General features: G+C 42.5%; 1 protein-coding gene across 1 annotated transcript in view; it reads left to right on the forward strand.

Moving 5' to 3' along the window:
• Positions 1 to 20,449, forward strand: part of opn4a (opsin 4a (melanopsin)) — a 58,556-nt gene that overhangs the window by 18,336 nt on the left and 19,771 nt on the right. Inside the window, exons 3-8 of the mRNA XM_072282971.1 lie at positions 7,739 to 7,872; positions 9,163 to 9,366; positions 12,020 to 12,191; positions 17,139 to 17,300; positions 17,614 to 17,721; positions 18,587 to 18,764. Coding sequence (XP_072139072.1) covers positions 7,739 to 7,872; positions 9,163 to 9,366; positions 12,020 to 12,191; positions 17,139 to 17,300; positions 17,614 to 17,721; positions 18,587 to 18,764 — 958 coding nt within the window. The remainder of the gene's footprint in view (positions 1 to 7,738; positions 7,873 to 9,162; positions 9,367 to 12,019; positions 12,192 to 17,138; positions 17,301 to 17,613; positions 17,722 to 18,586; positions 18,765 to 20,449) is intronic.

A 20,449-nucleotide genomic window follows, 5' to 3' on the forward strand; every position in this document is an offset into this window, starting at 1 on the left:
GCAAAAATATGGTGCAATTCTGGCTGCATCAGCTTAGGAAGGATTATGGAAAAACTTTTTAAGACTGGGAGAAAAATGAAGGACTTTATTTATGTGGAGAGAATTTCTCTCGGAGCTGAGGGTGCAATCAGGTCAAAGTGATAGCAGGAGGCTTAGTAACCAAAGGAGACAATGCTGAGGTCCAGAGATGAGGTGGGAAAAATTATTTCTGAAAGCAACTATTGTGATGTGGAAGATGGCTCTCTGTTCCTGATTACAATATTGGAGAGTAGCTGGCCTTTATGTGAATTGGACAAAGGCCATTCTTTGTTATGGAATCAATGACATGCTCTCACCACGTAACAGAGGAAGGGTATATCAGCTGTGAAGAATAGCTCTTATGTTTAGAAGTCCAAGTAAGGAATGGAGATCCCCAATGCAGAATATCCATAAGACCCAAAGAGCTGGCAAGAAAATAAATTTATCAAGGAGGATTGATTAGGATGTACCTAACATGAGTGGTAAAGGGCCAACTGCAGTGTGGAGAACCAAGGGTTTGATGGGCCAAATAAAGGAATGTGATAGTAGCAGGCATTACAGATGAGACATCCCATCCAGCCATTCATCTTTCCACCTGTATGCAAAGAGGGGAAGGTGTTTGCATTTGCCCGGTATCCCTCTAAACCAGCGGTTCCCAACCCTGGGACCACCATCCCCTTACTTAATGGTATTGGTCCATGGCATAAAATAGGTTGGTAACCCCGGCTCTAAACCTTTCCTATGCACATACCTGTCCAAATGTCTTTTAAAACCTGTTATTGTACTCACCTCTGCCACTTCCTTTGGCAGCAACATCCACATACCTATCCACTCAGGTGACCCTCAGGTCCCCTTTAAATCCTTCCTCTCTTACCTTTAATCTACAGTATGCCTTCTAGTTCTAGACTCACCTAGCCTGAGCAAAAGACTGTGACCATTCATCTTACTCTGCCCTCCATGGTTGCAAATACCTCTATAAGATGACCCCCAGCCTCCTACATTCCAGGGAAATAAACCCAAGCCTATTCAGTCTATCCTTACAAACTAATCCCACTGGTCCTGCTAACATCCTCATGAATCATTTCTGCACCCTTTTCAGCTTAATAACATCCTTCCTATAGTGAGGCATCTGGATTCATTGGCCCACTTTCCAATTTAATTTAGATTCTGTTGTATTCTTAGACAATTTCCCTCACTGTCCACTATACTACCAAATTTGGTGTCATTGACAAACTTAGTGACCCTACCAACTACTGTGCATTCTCATTCAAGTTGTTAATATGGATAACAAACAAGAGGGAATCTAGTCTGATCCCGGTGGCACACCTCTGGGCACAGGCCTCCAATCTTAAAAGCAACCCTTCACTATCACCCTCAGACTCCTACCATGTGAGACCTTGTCAAAGGACTTGCGAAAGTCCATGTAGACAATGACTACTATCATGCCCTTATTAGTCCTCTTTGTCACCTCTTCAAAAGCTCAAATTTGTGAGACACAATTTCCCATGCATAAATCTATCTGAATTGTATCCTTGCCTTTCCAAATACAGTGGATCCTATTTCTCAGAGTGCCCCAGAGTGACATTCCGACCACTGATGCTAGGCTCGGTGACCCGTAATTCCTTAGATTGTCCTTGCAGCACTCACTAAACGAAGGTACAACATTAGCCACACTCCAGCCCTCAAGGCCAACAAAGATGCAAATATTTATTACAAACACGAGAATATATGCAAATACTGGAGGAACTCAGCAGGCCAGGCAGCATCCATGGAAAAGAGCGAACAGTCGACGTTCGGGCCAAGACTGGAAGGAAAGATGATAAGTCAAAGTAAGAAGGTGGGGGAGGGGAGGATGAAGTACAAGGTGGTAGGTGACAGGTGAAACTGAGAGGAGGAGGGGTGAAATAAAGAGTTAGGAAGTTGATAAAGGGCTGGAGAAGAGGGAATCTGACAGGAGAGGGTAGAAGACAATGGAATAAAGGGAAAGGGGAGGAGAACAAGAGGGAGGTGATGAGCAGCTAAGACAGGTTCCCCGCAATTTCTTTCCTTCTTCACACAATATCATTGGATACACTTGGTTAGACTCAAGAAATTTATCTACCTTAATGTAGTTAAAGACCTCCAAACTTCCCTGTTTGAAATATTGATGTTTCATTGTTCTCTTCTCTTTCACTGTTCCTTAACTTCCATAGCCTTCTCAACGGTAATACAGGAAACCTCACAGAGAGGACCACATTGACTCTTTAGAGGATTTATTCTCTCCATACTTACCATTTTGCTCGTACTATCCCTGTATAATCTCTCAGAATTTTTCTTTATCTTATTTGCCAAAGTTGTCTCATGTCCTCTTTTTGCCCTCTTTATTTCCCTCCAACATTCCTGATATTCATCAAGGGATTTGCTTGATCCCAGGATCCTATACCTGATGTGTGCTGCCTTTTCCCTTCCAGCCTCGATATTCATCATCAGCCAAGGTTCCCATATCCTTCTATCCTTGTTTTTCACTTCATCAGGAACACGCTGGCCCTGAACACTCCCCATCCCCCTTTTGGAAGTTTCACAATTGCCAGATATCAATTTACCTGCAAACAGCCTTTCCCAATCAACCTTTGCAAATTCCCAGCTATTGCCTTCAAAATTAGGCTTGCTTCATGTTGGGACTTGAACTTGTGGGCCAGTTCCTTCTCCATAAGTATTTTAAAACTAATTGAATTATGGTCACTGGTTCTAAACTGCTAGCCCACTGACCCTTCATTTCCCACCTACAAGGTGCATTACAACACCTTGCCAAAGCTTCAACAACAAAACAGAGACCATGCTACTGAGAGGAACAAGTCCTGCACACTATTCTAAAAGTACATTGACCTGAAACAGTAACAATTTCTTTCTTCATCAGTGAAGCCTGAACTGCTGAATTCTGTATGGTTATTAAAGTTTTCAGCTTGACCTCCTAAACTCCGATCACTACTTTTTCATTGTTGCTAAGCCAAATTTAGGAATTCCAATCTAACAACACTGTGAAAATATTTTCAGTTTGAAGGCTAAAGCAGTTTAAGAAGGAGGCTCAACACCTTCTCCTCGAAAGTAAATAGGGACAGGCTGTTCCAATGACTCCAGCATCTGAACTACCCTTTGCAAGGACGTGACAGGCAATGGTACGCCTCAGGACATTTCCAAAGTGTTCTGTGGAAATACAAGAATTCCCACCTTTTATTGTCATGTTTTGGCTGACCTTTAGCTATATGGATCACCAAAAAGTTCCAAAAGTATGAGTCCAGTTTGTGCATAGAACAAAGAAGAGTGCAGCACAGGAACAGGCCTTTTAACCCTTGAAGTGCGTAACTAATTAAACTAGCATTTAAACATCGGGCTAAATTAATCCCTTCTGTCCACGTAATAATCCATATCCCTCCCATTCTCTACACATCCATGTGCCTTAGAGCCTCTTCAACACTTCAATCATATCAGAATCAGAATAAACTTTAATATAAATCACTGGCATGTGTCATGAAGTTTGTTGTTTTGCAGCAGCAGTGCATTGTAATACATAATTTTTTAAAATTATAAATTACAATAGTTAAAGTTAAAGTCTGTCCCGAGCCTTGTGGCCCATCAGGCCGGTGCTTATGCCGGTTTCTGTGGCGTGAAGTGACTGAGAGTACGAGACTCCCCCCTGGATAGGATGCCAGTCTATCGCGAGGTTAACCCCCAGCATTTGCCGGTACCCATTTTCAGCTGGGTGGACTGGAGCAATGCGTGGTTAAGTGCCTTGCTCAAAGACACAACACGCTGCCTTGGCCGAGACTCGAACCCACGACCTTCAGATCGTGAGCCCAACACCCTAACCACTTGGCCACATAAATTACAATAAGTACATACAAAAGATTAAATTAAATAAGTAGTGCAAAACGAGAAACAAAAAATATAGAAAGGTAGTGTTCGTGGGTTCATTGTCCATTCGGAAATCTGATGGCAGAGGGGAAGGAGCTGTTCCTGAAATGTTGAGTGTGTGTCTTCAGGCTCCTTGATAGTAGCAAAGAAAAGAGGGCACGTCCTGGGTGATGGTGTCCTTGAAGATGGATACCGCCTTTTGAAGGTGTCCTCGAGGCTGGGAAGGCCAGTGCCCACGATGGTGCTGGCTGAGTTTACAACTTTCTGCAGCTTTTTTCGATCCTGTGCAGTGGCACCTCCATACCGGATAGTGATGCAACGAGCCAGAATGCTCTCCATGGAACACCTGTAGAAATTTGTGAGAGACTTTGGTGACATACCAAGTCTCCTCAAGCTCCTAATGAAATATAGCTGCCGTCATGCCTTCTTTGTAATTGCTTCGATGTGTTAGGTCCAGGATAGATCTCCAGAAATGTTGACACGCAGGAACTTGAAACTGCTCAGGCTTTCCACTGTTGATCCCTCCATAACCTCCGGCAGCACCCCCTCACCCTGCACATCTCCTTTGAACTTAACCCCCTCACTTTAAATGCCTAATGCATATCCTCTAATATTTGACATACTGGCTGATCTCTGTACCTATCCCTCTCATAATCTTATAAACTGCTATCTGATCTCCCCACAGACCTCACCACTCCTGAGAAAACAAACTAAAGTTGTCCAACCTCTTCTTATAATGAATGCTCCCTAATCCAGGCTGCATCCTAGTGAGCCTCTTCTGCGCCCTCTCCAAAGCTGAAACCAGAACTGAATGCAATACTCCAGATGTGGCCTAGCTGGAGTTCTATAGACCTTCAAAAGGTACATTTAATGTCGGAGAAATGCATACAATACAGTATACATTCTGAAATTCTTTTTCTTCACAAACATCCACGAAAACAGAGTGCCCCAAAGAATGAATGACAGTTAAATATTAGAACCCTAAAGACCCCCCCAGCTCCCCCTCCCACACATAAGCAGCAGAAAAGCAATGACCCCTCCTCCCCCACCAGCAAAAAGCATCTGCACCCTCCACTGAGCACTCAAGCGTGCAGCAAAGCATCAATAAAGACACAGATTTGCAGTACCCCAAAGAGTACTCATTTACCCAGTAATTCGACATACCACAGGCTCTCTTTCCCTAATAAGGGAAAAAGAGGTGTCCCCATTTCACAGCGAGAGGGGAGACATAACAAAACAACTCGCTGATTTATAGTGTTAAAAAGTCTGTTGGCTCACTTTTTCCGAGCCCTGTGCCCAAAGAATTCAGGTCTCTGGACACACAGCCGGCAGCCAGCTCGCTGCTTTTGATCTTCTATGTACTCCCATAACACATCAGGCAGCAGCACCAGCCTTGAATCCACCCGCCTCCAGAGCTATGAAAAATCTGGCACCCTGAAGGCGCACTGGTCTCCTAGGGCGCGGTCCTTGGCATATCAAAAAGTGGCCGATGGTGAGGCCCTGACAGCAGGTCTCATTTCCACAAAGAACTGAAGTCAGTATGTAACTCCAGGTCAGGGTCTTCAAAAGAACCCTGAAAAGGTAAAAAAAAGAGATAGTAAAGATAGAAATAGAGCTGTTTCCGAAGATGCAAACAAAGGAGTTGCCGTTAGGCACCATCGTCCTAAACTCCGCCCCTCCGTCAACCTACAATCTAAATGCCCAACTCCTGAACTCAGTGACTCAGCTGATAAAGGCAAGCATACCGTATCTCACCTTCACCACTCTACCAACCTGTGCAACTACTTTTGGTATGTCCTGGACCCCCAATACCCTCTGTACATCAATATTGTTAAGGATCTTGTCAATAACAATATGCTATTCTTTTTCATTTGATCTCTCAGACTGCATCACCTCACTTTTGGCCAGATTAAATTCCATTGAACATTTCTCTACCCATATCTGCAACTGACCTGTATCCCATTATACTGACCTATATTCTATTATATCCTTTGTCAATCATCTACACTATCAACAACACCACTATTCTTTGTATCATCTATGAGCTTACTAACACACCCATCTATATTTTCATCCAGGTTATTTATATATATGTATAACAGGAGGGGTCCCAGTAGGGATCACTGCAGAATAATATTATCACGTATCTCCTGCCAGAATAAATCCCATCAACCACTACCTTCTGTTTTCTATTGGCAAACCAATTCTGAATTCAAATGGACAATTCACCGAGGATCCCATACATCCTAATCTTCTGGATGAACCTTCCATGAGAAACCATGGCAAATACCTTTGTAAAATCTATATTGACAACATGCACAGCCCTACTTTCATCAATTACCTTCCTCTTCTCCTTAGAAGGCTTAATCAAGTTAGTAAGACATGGCTTGCCACACAGAAAGCAATGTTCACTGTCCTTAGTTGGACTGTGTTTCTCCAAATGCTCATAAATCCTATCACTAAGAATCCTTCCCAGAAGCTTGCCTGCCACTGGTATGAGACACACCAGTCTATATTTTGCAGAATAAACTCTATTTCCATTCTTGAATAATGGAACAATATTGACTACTCACCAGTACTCCAGGATCTCACCTTTGGCTAAAGAAAAGAGGAAGATCTTGGTCAAGGCCCCAGCAATCTCATCTCTTGCTTCTCTCAATAACTTGGGTATATCCCATCTGGCCCTGGAGACTTATCCACCTTAATGCCCTTTAAGAGACCCAACACTGCCTGCTTCTTGACCTCAAAATACCTAACACAGCACACTGATCTCCCTACCCTCCATGACCTTCTCCTTGGTAAATTCTGAAGCAAGATACTCATTTAGGACCTCTCTTGCATCCTCCACCTCCAAGCGCATATTCCCTCCTTTATTCTTAAGCGGTCCTACCTCTACCTAGTTATCTTCTTATTCTTGTCGTTTGTAAAGAATGTCTTGGAACTCTCTTTAAATCCCAGGTGCCAAGGACTTTTCATGGCCTCTCTTGGATCGCCTTATTCCCTTCTTTTCTTTTCTAGCTTCTTTATAATCCTCAAGAACTCTGTTTGAATTTAGCCTCCTTAGCCTTACCTGCACTTTATTTTTCTCCTTGACTAAATTCATCACCCCTCTTGATACCCAAAGTTTCCCAATGTTTTCACCTTTGCCTTTCCTTCTTACTGGATCATACCTGTCCTATTCCCTGCGCAGATGATCTTTAAACACCCCCGCATGTCAGATGCGAACTTGCCCTAAAATAGTTGTTCCCAATGAACACTCCCTAATTTCAGCCAAATATGCCCATAATTTGCCCTGCTCCAATTTTAGACTCTCTCTTGCAAAGCCCACACTTACCTTAAAATTTAAGAGCTATCAGAAAATTTAGTGAGTTGTGATTACTGTTTCCTGACTGATGACAAATTGTGAGGCTACTGAAGGGTGAAAGGGGCCATTGAAAGCTTGTGATCAGAACTGGCACTGTGCTGATGTCCTTGAAGAAAAGGAATATGTCATTGACCTATTGAAAGGCATGAGAAAGATTAATATGTTAGAGCTGCTCAAAGTTCTTGCAAACTTTAGGAAATACTAGTAATAATAATCATAAACATCAAGACAGCTGTTTGAAATCAGTGAAATAGGCCACAGTGAGATTGTGTGGTTAGGGAAACTAGCTGGTAATGTAGGGGATTGGAGTCTGATCAAAATTCTGCATTTGTAATCTGATTTACACTCTGATCCTGGCTGATCAATTACTAAGTTGGAAAAGAAGTGAACTAGACAGGGGTGTCTGATGGCTTGAGAGAAGATGTTGTGTATTTCCTTGTTAAACCTTGCCTCCCTCTGTTACAGAAGCAAGACTTTGAGAAGTCCTTCCAATACCTTCATCATAAACCTGGCCATTAGTGATTTCCTTATGTCAATCACACAGGCTCCAATCTTCTTCACCAGTAGTCTGCACAAACAATGGATATTTGGCGAGAAAGGTAAAAGTTATCTTCCTTACTCCCTTACAGTTCAGGCTCTCCTGCAGCTTTCTGTGCCAACGGGGTGCCTGAAATACCCACTACCATTACCTAACTGTTAAACTCTGTGGGTGTGGAGAATGCTGCTTTCCCGCTGCCTATCTGTAGAGCAGTTCCATTCACTCGGCTTTTCCTTCTGCTGACCCATTCCTGGATTGTGCCGTTTCACATTCCTGAAACATTCCACAGTCATTTATACTGAAGCACAGTCCATTGTTACATCTGCCAAACCTGGTTTATGTTGACCGCTGGATCACAAGCGACAACACGGTGAATGTTCTGTTGGTCTGTCCTTAGGTCAGTCTTATGGTTTTAGCTGTGGGAACTGGTGCAAAGAGAAGTCCCTGCTTTGCTTTGTCTCATTACACTGAGATTTAGCGCGCGCGCGCGCACACACACACACACACACACACACACACACACACACACATACTTACAGACCTGGATTTAGCAAATTAGAGAGACGTGACCATCAGCAGTGTATCATCCCCTCAGAAATAAAAAAGACAAAATGCTGGAAAAACTCAGGAGATCAGCCGTTCTGCGGAAAGAGAAGAAAACTTAGAAGGTAAAAGACACTTCATCAATTCTGACAAAGTAACTTCAACCTGAAATGTTATCTCTAGTTCCCTCTCCTCAGATGCTGCCTGATGCACAGAGCATTTCCAGCATTTGCCAATGTGTTTTCATTTCAGATTTTCAACATCTGTAGTTTGTTTTTTCAAAAATTTCATTGACTGTGGGTCCTGTGGATGGCCGAGAGAGGTACTGAAGAGGGTTTGTGGAACTTATTGTTGTGTATCACTCTGGAAATTTGAGAGCAACAATTCCTGGATACTCTCTGCCCTCAGTGAGTGGATAGCAGAGCCACACATAACACTATCAGTTTGTTTGTTTTTGATCCTTTTTCATTTATTCCTGGGAAGATTGATGGTTGACAGAAACAAAGCAGATTAGAAATCTAAGCAGTGGGAATCCTAGACAAACCTTGCACAACATCTTATTAATTTGGCATGAATCTTCCTCACCCTACTCATCACCAACACCCACATGCAAAATCAGAGGGTGTAACGACCCAACTTTTGTTCACCAGCAAAGTGAAAACTAAAGTGGGGATACATAAGGGAAACCTCAATGATTATGTAATAACAAGTCATTGTTTTTGGAACACTCAAACAACATTTGTCCATTTACTCGACATCAGCCTAGCCTGTCGCAGATTAACTTTTTAACAGTACTCCTTCCTTGCAGGCTGTGAGCTGTATGCATTCTGCGGTGCCCTGTTTGGAATCACCTCGATGATCACACTGGTCGTAATTGCGGTGGACAGGTACTTTGTGATCACCCGTCCCTTAGCTTCCATTGGGATTCTCTCCAAGAAGCGCGCTGTTCTGATCCTGCTCGGGGTCTGGCTCTACTCGTTGGCCTGGAGTCTGCCTCCTTTCTTTGGCTGGAGTAAGTCTGAACAATGTGGGCACATTTTATACAAAATATTACACGGTGTGAAAAGCTTCCCTGAACAAAAACATTGGGAAGTTATTTCCAAACAACCACCATGGCATAATTAAAGATTAGGGTTCGCACTACAAAAAAAAGTTAGTCTCTATGTCACCTCAGGGTTTGGAAGAGTGAGAGGGCACTTGACAGAAGCATACAAGATCCTGAGGGGCATTGATGAATGGATGAAAGGAGGATGTTTGGGAATATCTAGAAGAAGGGGTCAAAGGGATCCCCAGGACAGTGGTGAGTGAAATTTCATCCCTCATCTTTGAAGCTCATACTCCTAAAAGGTTGATGGAAGTAGGAATCTCTGAATATCATGAAATCAGTCGTCGAGAGGCACTTTATAAGAAAGGCTGTGGAAGATTACCACAGGAGGCAGCGTTGTGCTGTTGAGGTTACAATCAGACATACTTGAGTGGTGGAACAGGATTCAAAGGCTGAAGTGTACCTCTGCTCCTAATTTACGTGTTACATACACGCAGTCAACTCCCAATGCAAACTTTACAAGTGGTGCTGAAAGTTCCTGATTTCCATCCAACTGGACGAAATGTGTTGATTTATCCTCTTTCTGTACCCCTCTCTCTTCCTCCATCATGTTCTCTGCATCTCTTGCTGTCTCCCTCTGCCTGCTTTTCTCACTGGCTGACCATCAACATTACTACTCCTAACTCACACTCAACTGAAATGTTCTGCCTCAGAATGAGGCGGCTTCCGCACCCTTTCCATGGAGGTCAAGCCAGTAGATTAGTGTGCTGTTCTGTCAATGACTGGTTTAGATCAATGCAAACTACAGATTGAGTTATCAGATCAATGTGTGTAAATATTTTTTGGTCACTGTTTGATTGACATAATTTGGTTTGAGTTGCAGAAGGCTCTAATTTCCTCTTGCTGGGAAAATCTTGTTCTGCAATTGTACCTTGCATTTCCTCAATGCCTTGGAGCCTTTCTCTTTTACCAGGATTCAGATCAGATCAGATGGGGAGTTGGGCAGATCATTAGTGGATGGAGTTTGGAATTTTGGGATGTCAAATTAAGGTGAGATTTTATAGTAATTGCTAAGGCCCTAAACACCATTCATGAACAGAGGGATCTTGAGTTCAAGTCCATAGTTCACAAAAGTCTCAATGTGAGTTATATAGTGGTGAAAAATTCCATATGCATGATTACCTTCATAGCTTGGGGTATAGACTATAAGAATCGGGATTTATATTGTAGTTTAAAAAAAACTGCTTTGGACACTCTTGGACTATTGTGTGCAGTAGAAGAAATGTGGTTGTGCTAGAGAGAGTGCAGAGGAAATTCACCGGGATGTTGCCTGGATGGAGGGCCTTAGTTATGGGAAGAAATCGGATGTTGGCATGTTTTCCTTCGAGTGAAGGAGGCTGAAGGGTGACACAATAGAAATGTACAAGATTATGAGAGGCATAGACAGGGTAAATAGTCAAAACCTTTTTCCCAAGGTAGCAGTATCAAAAACAAAAGGGCAGAGGTTGAAGTTGAAAGGGTACGCAGAAGTTTGCTGACGTTTCTCACCCTCTGCATGCCACGTTGGCTGAACAGAGGAACACTTTTAGTAATAGACCAAGATAACTATGCTGTTCCAAAGAACGCTGTATGAGGTTATTCTTACGCTCGGCCATTAGGCTCTATATGAGTCAACCTATAGCCAGGGAAGTGATATCCCCTCTTGTTAGACCGTTTGAGTTAACTTATTTTTTATCCTTTCTTACTTCTCTTCTAATAAATGTATATTTGTATATCCGGGCGCTTGTAATGCCACTGTCACACTGCAATTTCCTTTGGGATCAATAAAGTATCTATCTATCTACATGGAATGTGCTGCCAGAGAAGGCAGTGGATTCAGATACATGCACTACAGTTAAAGGGTGTATAGACAGACACTTAACTCTGCAGGGCATAGCAAGATAGGACAAATGGGATTGGTGTAGATGGGCAAAAGGGTCAGCATGGATGAGATGGGCCAAAGGGCTTGTTTCTGTGTTGTATGAGTCTATTACACTGTAACATCCCCTCTGTACTGTATAAGCAGCAGTGTTGTGCCTCCAACAGGCAGACAACCCGTTGTTTGTCACTGTCATCATCCTTCAGCAATGCATCTCAACTTAAGCTTGGCTCGATTCCCTCTGGAAGCAGTTTTCGCCTTTGGGATGAATTAGTGTTGCAGCAGGTAATACCACTGCCTCACAGCTCTGACAACTCATGTCCAGTCCTAACCTCCAGTGCTGCCCGTGTCATCACACTTTATGTAGCGCTTAAGCGACCTAAAGATTTTATTTAGCACAAAGAAATGTAGAGCAACTTTTCAGCCATAGAGTGAAATAGCACAACTGAAAGGCTCCTGCAACCTTTATAACTTTCCTGCATACCAACATGTGCAGGGCTTCCTGCAAAACCAGAATCTCTGGAGATGGATGACAGCAGACTTTGCCATAAAGTTTGCCAATGCAGAATGGGGATACAGTACTGACTCTACCCAGATTGCTAATCAACATGTTGGTGCCCCAAACTGACGATCACTATCTCCTGTTCCATGCTTGCTTAAACAATTGCTAATGGTCCCCTGTTCGCCATCTCTTGCCTCTAGGTGCCTACGTGCCTGAAGGATTGATGACCTCCTGTACCTGGGACTACATGACATTCACACCGTCTGTCCGGGCTTACACCATGCTTCTGTTCTGCTTTGTCTTCTTCATTCCTTTGGGCATCATCATCTACTGCTATGTCTTCATCTTCCGGGCCATCCTGTCCACCAACAGGTGAGCTCTGTTTTGGCTTGATGAGCCTACACTCGTGCAAGGGAGGAAGGAGGTGTTCTCCTTCACGCTTCATTGTCTGACTGTTCCAGCACTGATTTTTGAAGTCTGCAATCTGATACGTTCTCTGGATCTCATATATAGTCATAGGGTCATACAGCAGCAAAGCAGGCTTTTCGGCCCGTCTGATCCGTGCCCCTCATATTCCCAAGCTAGTCCCACTTACCCAGGTTTGACACACATCCATCTAAGCTTTTCCATCACATCTGCTCCCAGGATGAAGCTTTTCATTCCAGAATGAAGGAGATGTCCTCCTTCCAAGAAAGGTGCTTCCCTTCTTCCACCACCAATGGTGCCCTCAACCACATCTCACTCCGTCCACCTGCCACCCTACCAGGGATAGGGTTTCTCTTGTCTTTATCTACTATCCCATCAGCCTCCAACCTGATAGCTTGAACATCGATTTCTCGAACTTCCGATAATGGCCCCCCCCAACCCTTCACCATTCCATATCCCGTATTCCCTCTCTCACCTTATCTCCTTGCCCGCCCATCACTTCCCTCTGGTGCTCCTTCCCCCTTTTCTTTCTTCCATGGCCTTCTATCCTCTGCTATCAGACTCTCCCTTCTCCAGCCCTGTATCTCTTTCAGCAATCAACTTCCCAGCTGTTTACCTCACCCCCCCACCAGTTTCACCTATCACCTTCGTTTTCTCCTTTCCTCCCCCTACTTTTTAACTCTACTCCTCATCTCTTTTTCTCCAGTCCTGCTGAAGGGTCCCAGCCCGAAACATCGACCATACTCTTTTCTGTAGATGCTGCCTGAGTTCCTCCAGCATTTTGCGTGTGTTCCATCTAAATTTTTCCTATCCAGGCACCCATCTGAGTACCTTTTAAATATTGTTAATGTACTTGCCTCAAATGCTTCCTCCGGCAGCCTCATTCCATATACTGACTGCCTTCAGGTTGAAAAGGTTGCCCCTCAGGTACCTATTAAATCTCTTCACTCTCACCTCTCACCTACAGCCTTCTTCTAGATCACAGAGCCACAGAGTCACAGACACATACAGCTAGATGCAGAGTCTTAGACATGTGCAACATGCAAACAAGCCACCAAGTCCTCATTGACCAACAAACTCACCCATCGGCACTAAACCCACCCTAACCATTCCCATCCACACAGTAGGGGCAATTTATACTGTCCAATTAAGCTACCATTAAACTGCTACATTTTTGGATTGTAGGAAGAAACTGGAGCACCCGGAGGAAACCCACATGGTCACAGGGTGCAAATTCCACACGCACAGCAGCAGAGGTTGGGATTGAACTCACTGCACTGCTGAACCTCTCCTAAATCGTTGAAAAAAGATGATCAAATTGTTGCTGCTCAATGTATTCAATTCTCCTTTTGGTGTTAGTTCATGCTTCTGTTGTTTGAAGTTCAAACACAAATCAGAGTTGTTCCATCTCTCTCCAAATTTAAGCCAGTTTCTCTTTATGTTGTATGGAGTTTCGGGGAGGGGCGGCATCACTCATAATCTTGAATATCTGATGACATGAACCTTCCGTCAGCTGCAAACTGAACTTGTCACATAATTTGAATTATTGTTCGTATTTGAAATGTATGACTCGCTTTTTCAAGCTGTGACCAACAAAATTTGTAATAAGATGAATGGACCTCTGGTGGGTGTTAAACCTGCTGTGTACAGTGGCTGGTTTGAAGCATCTTTCACTAGGCCAGGAGCCAAATAAAGAGGCAAAAAAAATAATGGGCTGCAGGAGGCACTCAGTGTATCAGCTGTAAGGGAAAGTAGATAGTCAATGTTTTGGTCACCTAGACTGAAAGAGTAGAGGGGAGATAGCCAGTATGAAGAGGTGAGGCTGTATATGATGGAATCTGATAGGAAAGGAAGCAAGGAACCAAGAAATGGAGGTGTGGTGGGAAAATGTGAACAATAGAGGGAGGGAACCAGTGGCAGGAGCTTTACTCCTTACCCTAAATCTATATCCCCTCTTAACCCCTTCCATTCCAGGGAAAATGGACCCACACTCTCCAGTCTCTCTTCATTACCAAAATGCTCCATCCCAGGCAACATCCTGAATAGTCTCCTCTGCATCCACTCCAGCGCCATTACATCTTTCCTCTAGTGCGGGGACCAGACCTGCACATGGTGCTCCACCTGAGTTCAGATTTATGTCAAATAAAATTGGAACATAACCTCCCTTCTCCTGTATTCAATGCCCTGACTAATGTACTGCTCCTTCTGACAGCATTCTTCATTACTGAAGCAGCCACATTATGGTTCTGTAACTAAATCTGTGATCAAAGTCTTGGACTAATGATCCCACCACAACTCCTTAAGTTCAACCAATTCAATACACCTGGAATCACTAACGTTGACCATAAACTATCAAGTTAGCATGGAAACCTAACTATTTCACTTATGGTCATCATGGAAGGAAAACTGTATCTTTAGTCCCATGAACATGTGACTCATAACCCCCTAACAAAGCCAAGGACTGGCTCACTATCACCATTCAACAGCAGGACTCACTGGCCTTGAAATTGTTTCATTCAAAGAGAATGTTTACTTAGCTTTCAGCACTTGATTTTTGATTGAATGTGAAGAAAATATGTCTAAACTTTAAAATTTCTTTAACTCAATTATTTCAGTAATTCAGTTCCAAACTGCTGTGTCTCATTACCTTGCACTCCACGTCAGTTCCATTTCAAAATCTATTTGATGTTTTCGTTTATAGAAAATTCAGTTGTGATCTGTGTAATTGTCCAGATCAGTCAATTTATTCCTTCCTTCTGTGAGTTATATTCAGGCCCCCTGAAGAGATCACCTGCAATTAATTCTAAACTGGTATTACTCAGATGCAAGGATTTCATAATCTTCTTTACTTGTCTTTGTATAACTGAAAGCTGTCCTTCATTCTCAAACCTGCTCCACCATTCAACAAGGCCTAGGCTTGACCTCCTAACTTTGACACCAGTTTCCTTCTCTATGTGCACAATTTGGCTGCTTTAATACCCAGAGATTTATCTATCATTCCTATGAACACAACAAATGACTGAGTCACTGGGTTCCTGGGCAAGGGAAGAAATAGTTCCTCATTTCAGTAATAAATGGCCTAACCCTTAGTGTGAGACCATCAGCCCTTGTTCTACAAAGGAAATTCCCATGTTAGAATTGTTTGGGTAACGGTAATTTGCCCTAACAGACTTCACAAATCACTTTCCAAAAATTTGAGGTACATAATTTGCTCTCACAGAACTTACTATGTATAAAATAAGTAAAGAAATAAACACTTCATATTTTTTTAAACCAATAACATGTGCATGGCTTGTACTCCCCACCAGAGGCAACATCATTCCTCTAACTACCCGCTCAAGACTTATATCATTTTAATGATGTGGAGAAATAGAAACACTGGGGAGGACAGGAGTGTGACACTGGTGGTTTCAGGTGAGGGGAGGCACAACATGTGCGGAGAACTGAATGTTTGGAAGAAGCTTACGCTGGAGCAAGCGAATGAAATCTGTCATGGGAATGGATGGAAGCGTTGCCCCTTGGGTTTCATTGGAGCATTGTAAGAGAATCAAATTCCAACTTTCCACTCTGATCTTCCAGGCATTAAAAGTATTCTTGGTCAGAATGGCCTATCTCAGTAACATCCTGTGCTCATCTCATCCCATTGCTTATATAAATTCATCTTTGTGAATATCAACAAGAGAGATACTTCAGATACCAGAACCAAATAATATTATTCAGGTTGTGTGTTACACCTTCTCCAAATGTTCTCACTGTAATAATAAATCACTTCAGCTAGTCAGTTACAGATTCCCAACCTAACAAATTACATTTCTCAGTTAATCAGTCTGTGCTGAATCTATTTCTTGAGTTCCACTGGCCACGTTGACTGCTTTGCTTACAGTTTGATGCTCATATACCTGTCATCCATGAACTATCCTAACCCTCATCTCAAATCCCCAGAGCCCTCAATCTTACTATTTATCAAAAATGTATCTACCTCCATTTTAAATATATAATGATCCAAATCAACACACACAAAATGCTGGAGGAACTCAGCAGGTCAGGCATTATCTATGAAAATGAATAAGCAGTCAAAGTTTTGGCTGAGAACCTTCTTCAGGACCAAAACGTCAACTGTTTATTCATTTCCATAGACGCTTAGATGCTGTATGATCTGCTGAGTTCCTCCGGCATTTTGCTTATGTTATTTTGGATTTCCAGCATCTGGAGACTTACTCATGTTTATATAATGATCTATTCTTCAAACTTCTCTGGGATAGAGTTTTGCTGCCCTACCAGAAGAAACTCCCATGCTTTTTGGTTTGAAATAACCTGTCCCTTATCTCAAAACTATTTCACCTGATTTGAAAAAGTTAAAAACTAAATGTCAAATATTAAAGTGAGATGGGGGGAGTTTAACAGAGTTTTACAAGGCCTTTCTTCAAACAGAGTGCTAAGTTCTTGGAAATTGCTGCCGGGAAGTGATGGGAGCAGATATGACAGCAGCGTTTAAGAGGCAGCAATGAACAGGCACAATGAAGAGGCAGCGAATGGAGGGGAGAAAACGTGCAGGCAGATGGGATTTGCTTGAATTTACATCATGATTGGGATAGATATTGTGAACTAAAGGCTCTGTTCCTGTTCTGTACTGTTAAATGTTTTATGAAAGGTTGGATTTAGTAATTCCCTGCTTTAAGCATTTGGTGATAAGGAAGATAATTCTGCATGTATTTTGCTACAGAATTTATTCTAGACTGACTTGGTAACTATAAACACAGACTTTCCAAATCCATGGAAATATGCCTGCAATGGGGGTACACTAATTGTGCCCACGCCTTCTGGAATAATATATTCACCTTTTGGATCTTGGTAGAATTTGACTCAAACAGAACAAATTCCTGATTCCAACAGAGATGTGGAGAAAATTGGAGGAAACACACACAGGGAATCCCGGAGACAATATAACAGGATAAAGAATGAGTGGAAAATGGCCAAGATTGCATTGATAGTCATCCTGCTTTATATCATCTCCTGGTCTCCATATTCGATTGTGGCCCTCACTGCTTTTGCTGGGTACGTACACATACAGAAACAATTTTTTTTTGCTCATTATTGGTGTCCTGGAGTTGCATTTGTAATACAGTTTTGGAATAACTCTGAGATGGATTTCTGCTCTGTACTAATGTTTAAAAGCTCCTGTAAACTTGGGTCTGGGGTAAATCAACCATGATCACATTGAATGTTGGGGCAGGTTTGAAGGACCAAGTAGCCACTGGTGCTTTTGTTTGCTTGTATTCTGATGAGAAGTGTCGGTATGCAATGCCAGTCCTTTTGCACTCTCCATTTCAGTGTGTACTGCTGATTTACTTACTCTGTGTGTTAATAGGTATGCCAGCATCCTCACACCCTACATGAACTCTGTCCCTGCTGTGATTGCCAAAGCCTCTGCCATTCACAACCCAATAATCTATGCTATTACCCATCCCAAGTACAGGTAGGTTTTTTTAAATTATCTATGGAAATCCAATGAGAATGATAAGTCAGAATTCAATGATGTAATATGTAGCGGTCATACTATTGAAGTAAAAATGGTTGAGCTAATAATCAAGAAACTCTATGTTCAGGTGCAGCCAGAGTAGGTTGAAATCAAAGACAAAGTCAAGTTTATTGTCATATGCACAAATGCATATATGAACAGGTGCAAAGAAAAACCTGGTTAACAAACGCATTTGAAAGAAACTTGGAGAAAATGCTGGGTGGATTGGTAAGATCCTATGCAGTTCCCTTGGACCTTAGTGGCTTGGTGTATAAGTGCTACAGCAGAGCTGTTGACTCTAAACTGCGCTAGGAAGTAGGTTTGGAAACCACTCAGTTGCAGCAACACTCTCACAAAGCACACGGGCCGCAAAGGTTCGAGGAAACAGTCTACTTCCACCTTCCAGCAACAAAGGGATCAACACTGTTCTCTTCATCTAGACCCTCATCCCAAAAAAAGGATCTAATCAAATCGACCAAAAGCGGTCTGGCAAGGTTCCAGCCAGCAAGAAAGGCTCAGAAGTGGCCGTTCTAATGAATATAGTCGGTGATGTTTCATCCCAACGAGATTAGTCAGGTGGAGGAGTAGTGTAGTGATGAATGCAATGCTTGTTACAGTGCCAGAGACCCGGGTTCAGTTCTGCTGCTATCTATATTGAGTTTAAATGTTCTTCCCATGATCTTGTGGATTTACTCTGAGTGCTCCATTCCAAGGAAGTACAGGTTTGTAGGCTAATTGGTCAAAGCTTACTGGGCTAGAAAGGCTTGTCACCCTACTGTATCTCTACATAATAAAAAAATAAAGTATCGCTCTTCACTTTCAGAATGGCAATTGCTAAATACATTCCTGTCCTCCGATGGATACTGCGAATCTCACATAAAGATTACAAATTAGCTAGCAGCTACTCTTCTACCAGGTGGTCCACCATGACCAGTCAAATGTCAAACTCAAACGGCAATATTCGGACAAAGAGTCGCCTCTCCGCTTCGGACAGCGAGTCGGTAAGGAAGGGCTTTATAACTCAGAGCAACAAGAAGAAATAGTTTGAATATTTATCATTTCTGAAATTCATTTGGATCAGAGCTGATAACTATCTCAACATTTAGTCATCTTAGTTTCATTCCTTTCATACCCTACCTCAAGAAGAATAAGGAAATTACACTTCTTGATTTCCAGTATTATAAGAATATAAGACATAGGAACAAAATTAGACCATTTGGCCCATCGAGTCTGCCCTGTCTTTCCATCTTGGCTGTTTTATTATCCCTCCCAATCCCCTTTTCCCAGTAACCTTTGAAGTCCTTACTTAAGAACCTATCAACCCCTTCTTTAAGTATACCCAAACACAAGAAAATCTGCAGATACTGGAAATTCAAGCAACACACACAAAATGCTGGTGGAACGCAGCAAGCCAGGCAGCATCTATATCTGCATTCCACCAGCATTTTGTGTGTGTTGCTTTAAATATACCCAATGGCTTATACTCCACAGTCGTCTGTGGTAATGAATTCCAGAAATTCACTGCCCTCCAGTATATGATTTCCTTCAACCAGTTAACTAGTAGCATTAGGTTGGCTGGTATTGATATTGGTTTATTGCGGGCAGGCTTGGTGGAGCTGTTGGGGAGGGTTTAAATGAATTTGGCAGATGGATGAGAACTGGAATGATAGGACAGAGGATGGGGCTGCTGGAATACAAGTAGATCGAGTGTGCAGTGAGGCTGTGAGAAAGGATAGGCAGATGATAGGGCAAAATTGTAGAAGTGTGTGTTTAAACTATGTAATAGGTTCAATTGATCCACTTGACCCGAAACAGGAGTGTGTGGGCCATGGCAGTCAAAGCTCAGTCTGGGCATGGCACCTGATGTTGATGATGAATAGGTTCAACAGTTCAACAGTTTGTAAAAGTGAGGATAAAGTTAAAGGGAAGAAGAGTGCATGAGAGATTACAGAAATCCCTAGAAGAAATAAAAAGACAAAAAAGTTTAGAAAGGAATATGGGGGCAAAATTGAGAAGGATGATGAATACCGGTCTGATCACATGTATCAGTATTACAATGCAGTAAAGGGAACTACAAGGGAATGAGAGAGGAGCTGGCCAATGTTTACTGGAATGTGACGTCAGCAGGGAAGGTGACACAGCAGCAACGGCTGGAATTTCTGGGAGCAACTTGAAAGGTGCAGAAGAGATACATCCAAAAAAGGAGTATTGTAAAGGGAGGATGTCACAACCAAGGCTGACAAGGAAAGTCAAAGACAACGTAAAACTAAATGTGAGGGCATACAATATAGCCAAAATTAATGGGAGGCTAGAGTATTGGGAAGCTTTTAAAAACCATCAGAAGGTAACTAAAAAAAAAACCATAAGGAGCGAAAAGATGAAATATGAAGGTAAGCTAGCCAATAATATCAAAGAGGATATCAAAGGTTTTTACAGATGTATAAAGAGTAAAAGAGAGGCAGAAGTGGATATTAAACCTTTGGAAAATGATGCTGGAGAGGTCATAATGGGGGACAGGAGATTGCGGACAAACTTTATAAGTATTTTGTGTCAGTCTTCGCTGTGGAAGACATCAGCAGTATGTCAGAAATTCGAATGTCGGGGGCAGAAGTGAGTGTAGTTGCCATTACTAAGAGAAGTAAAATCAAAGACATCAAAGCAAGATTGCTGTACGGGGGACATCAGA

Source organism: Mobula birostris, chromosome 18, assembly GCF_030028105.1.
Source record: "Mobula birostris isolate sMobBir1 chromosome 18, sMobBir1.hap1, whole genome shotgun sequence".
In the NCBI taxonomy this organism is placed as follows: Eukaryota; Metazoa; Chordata; class Chondrichthyes; order Myliobatiformes; family Myliobatidae; genus Mobula; species Mobula birostris.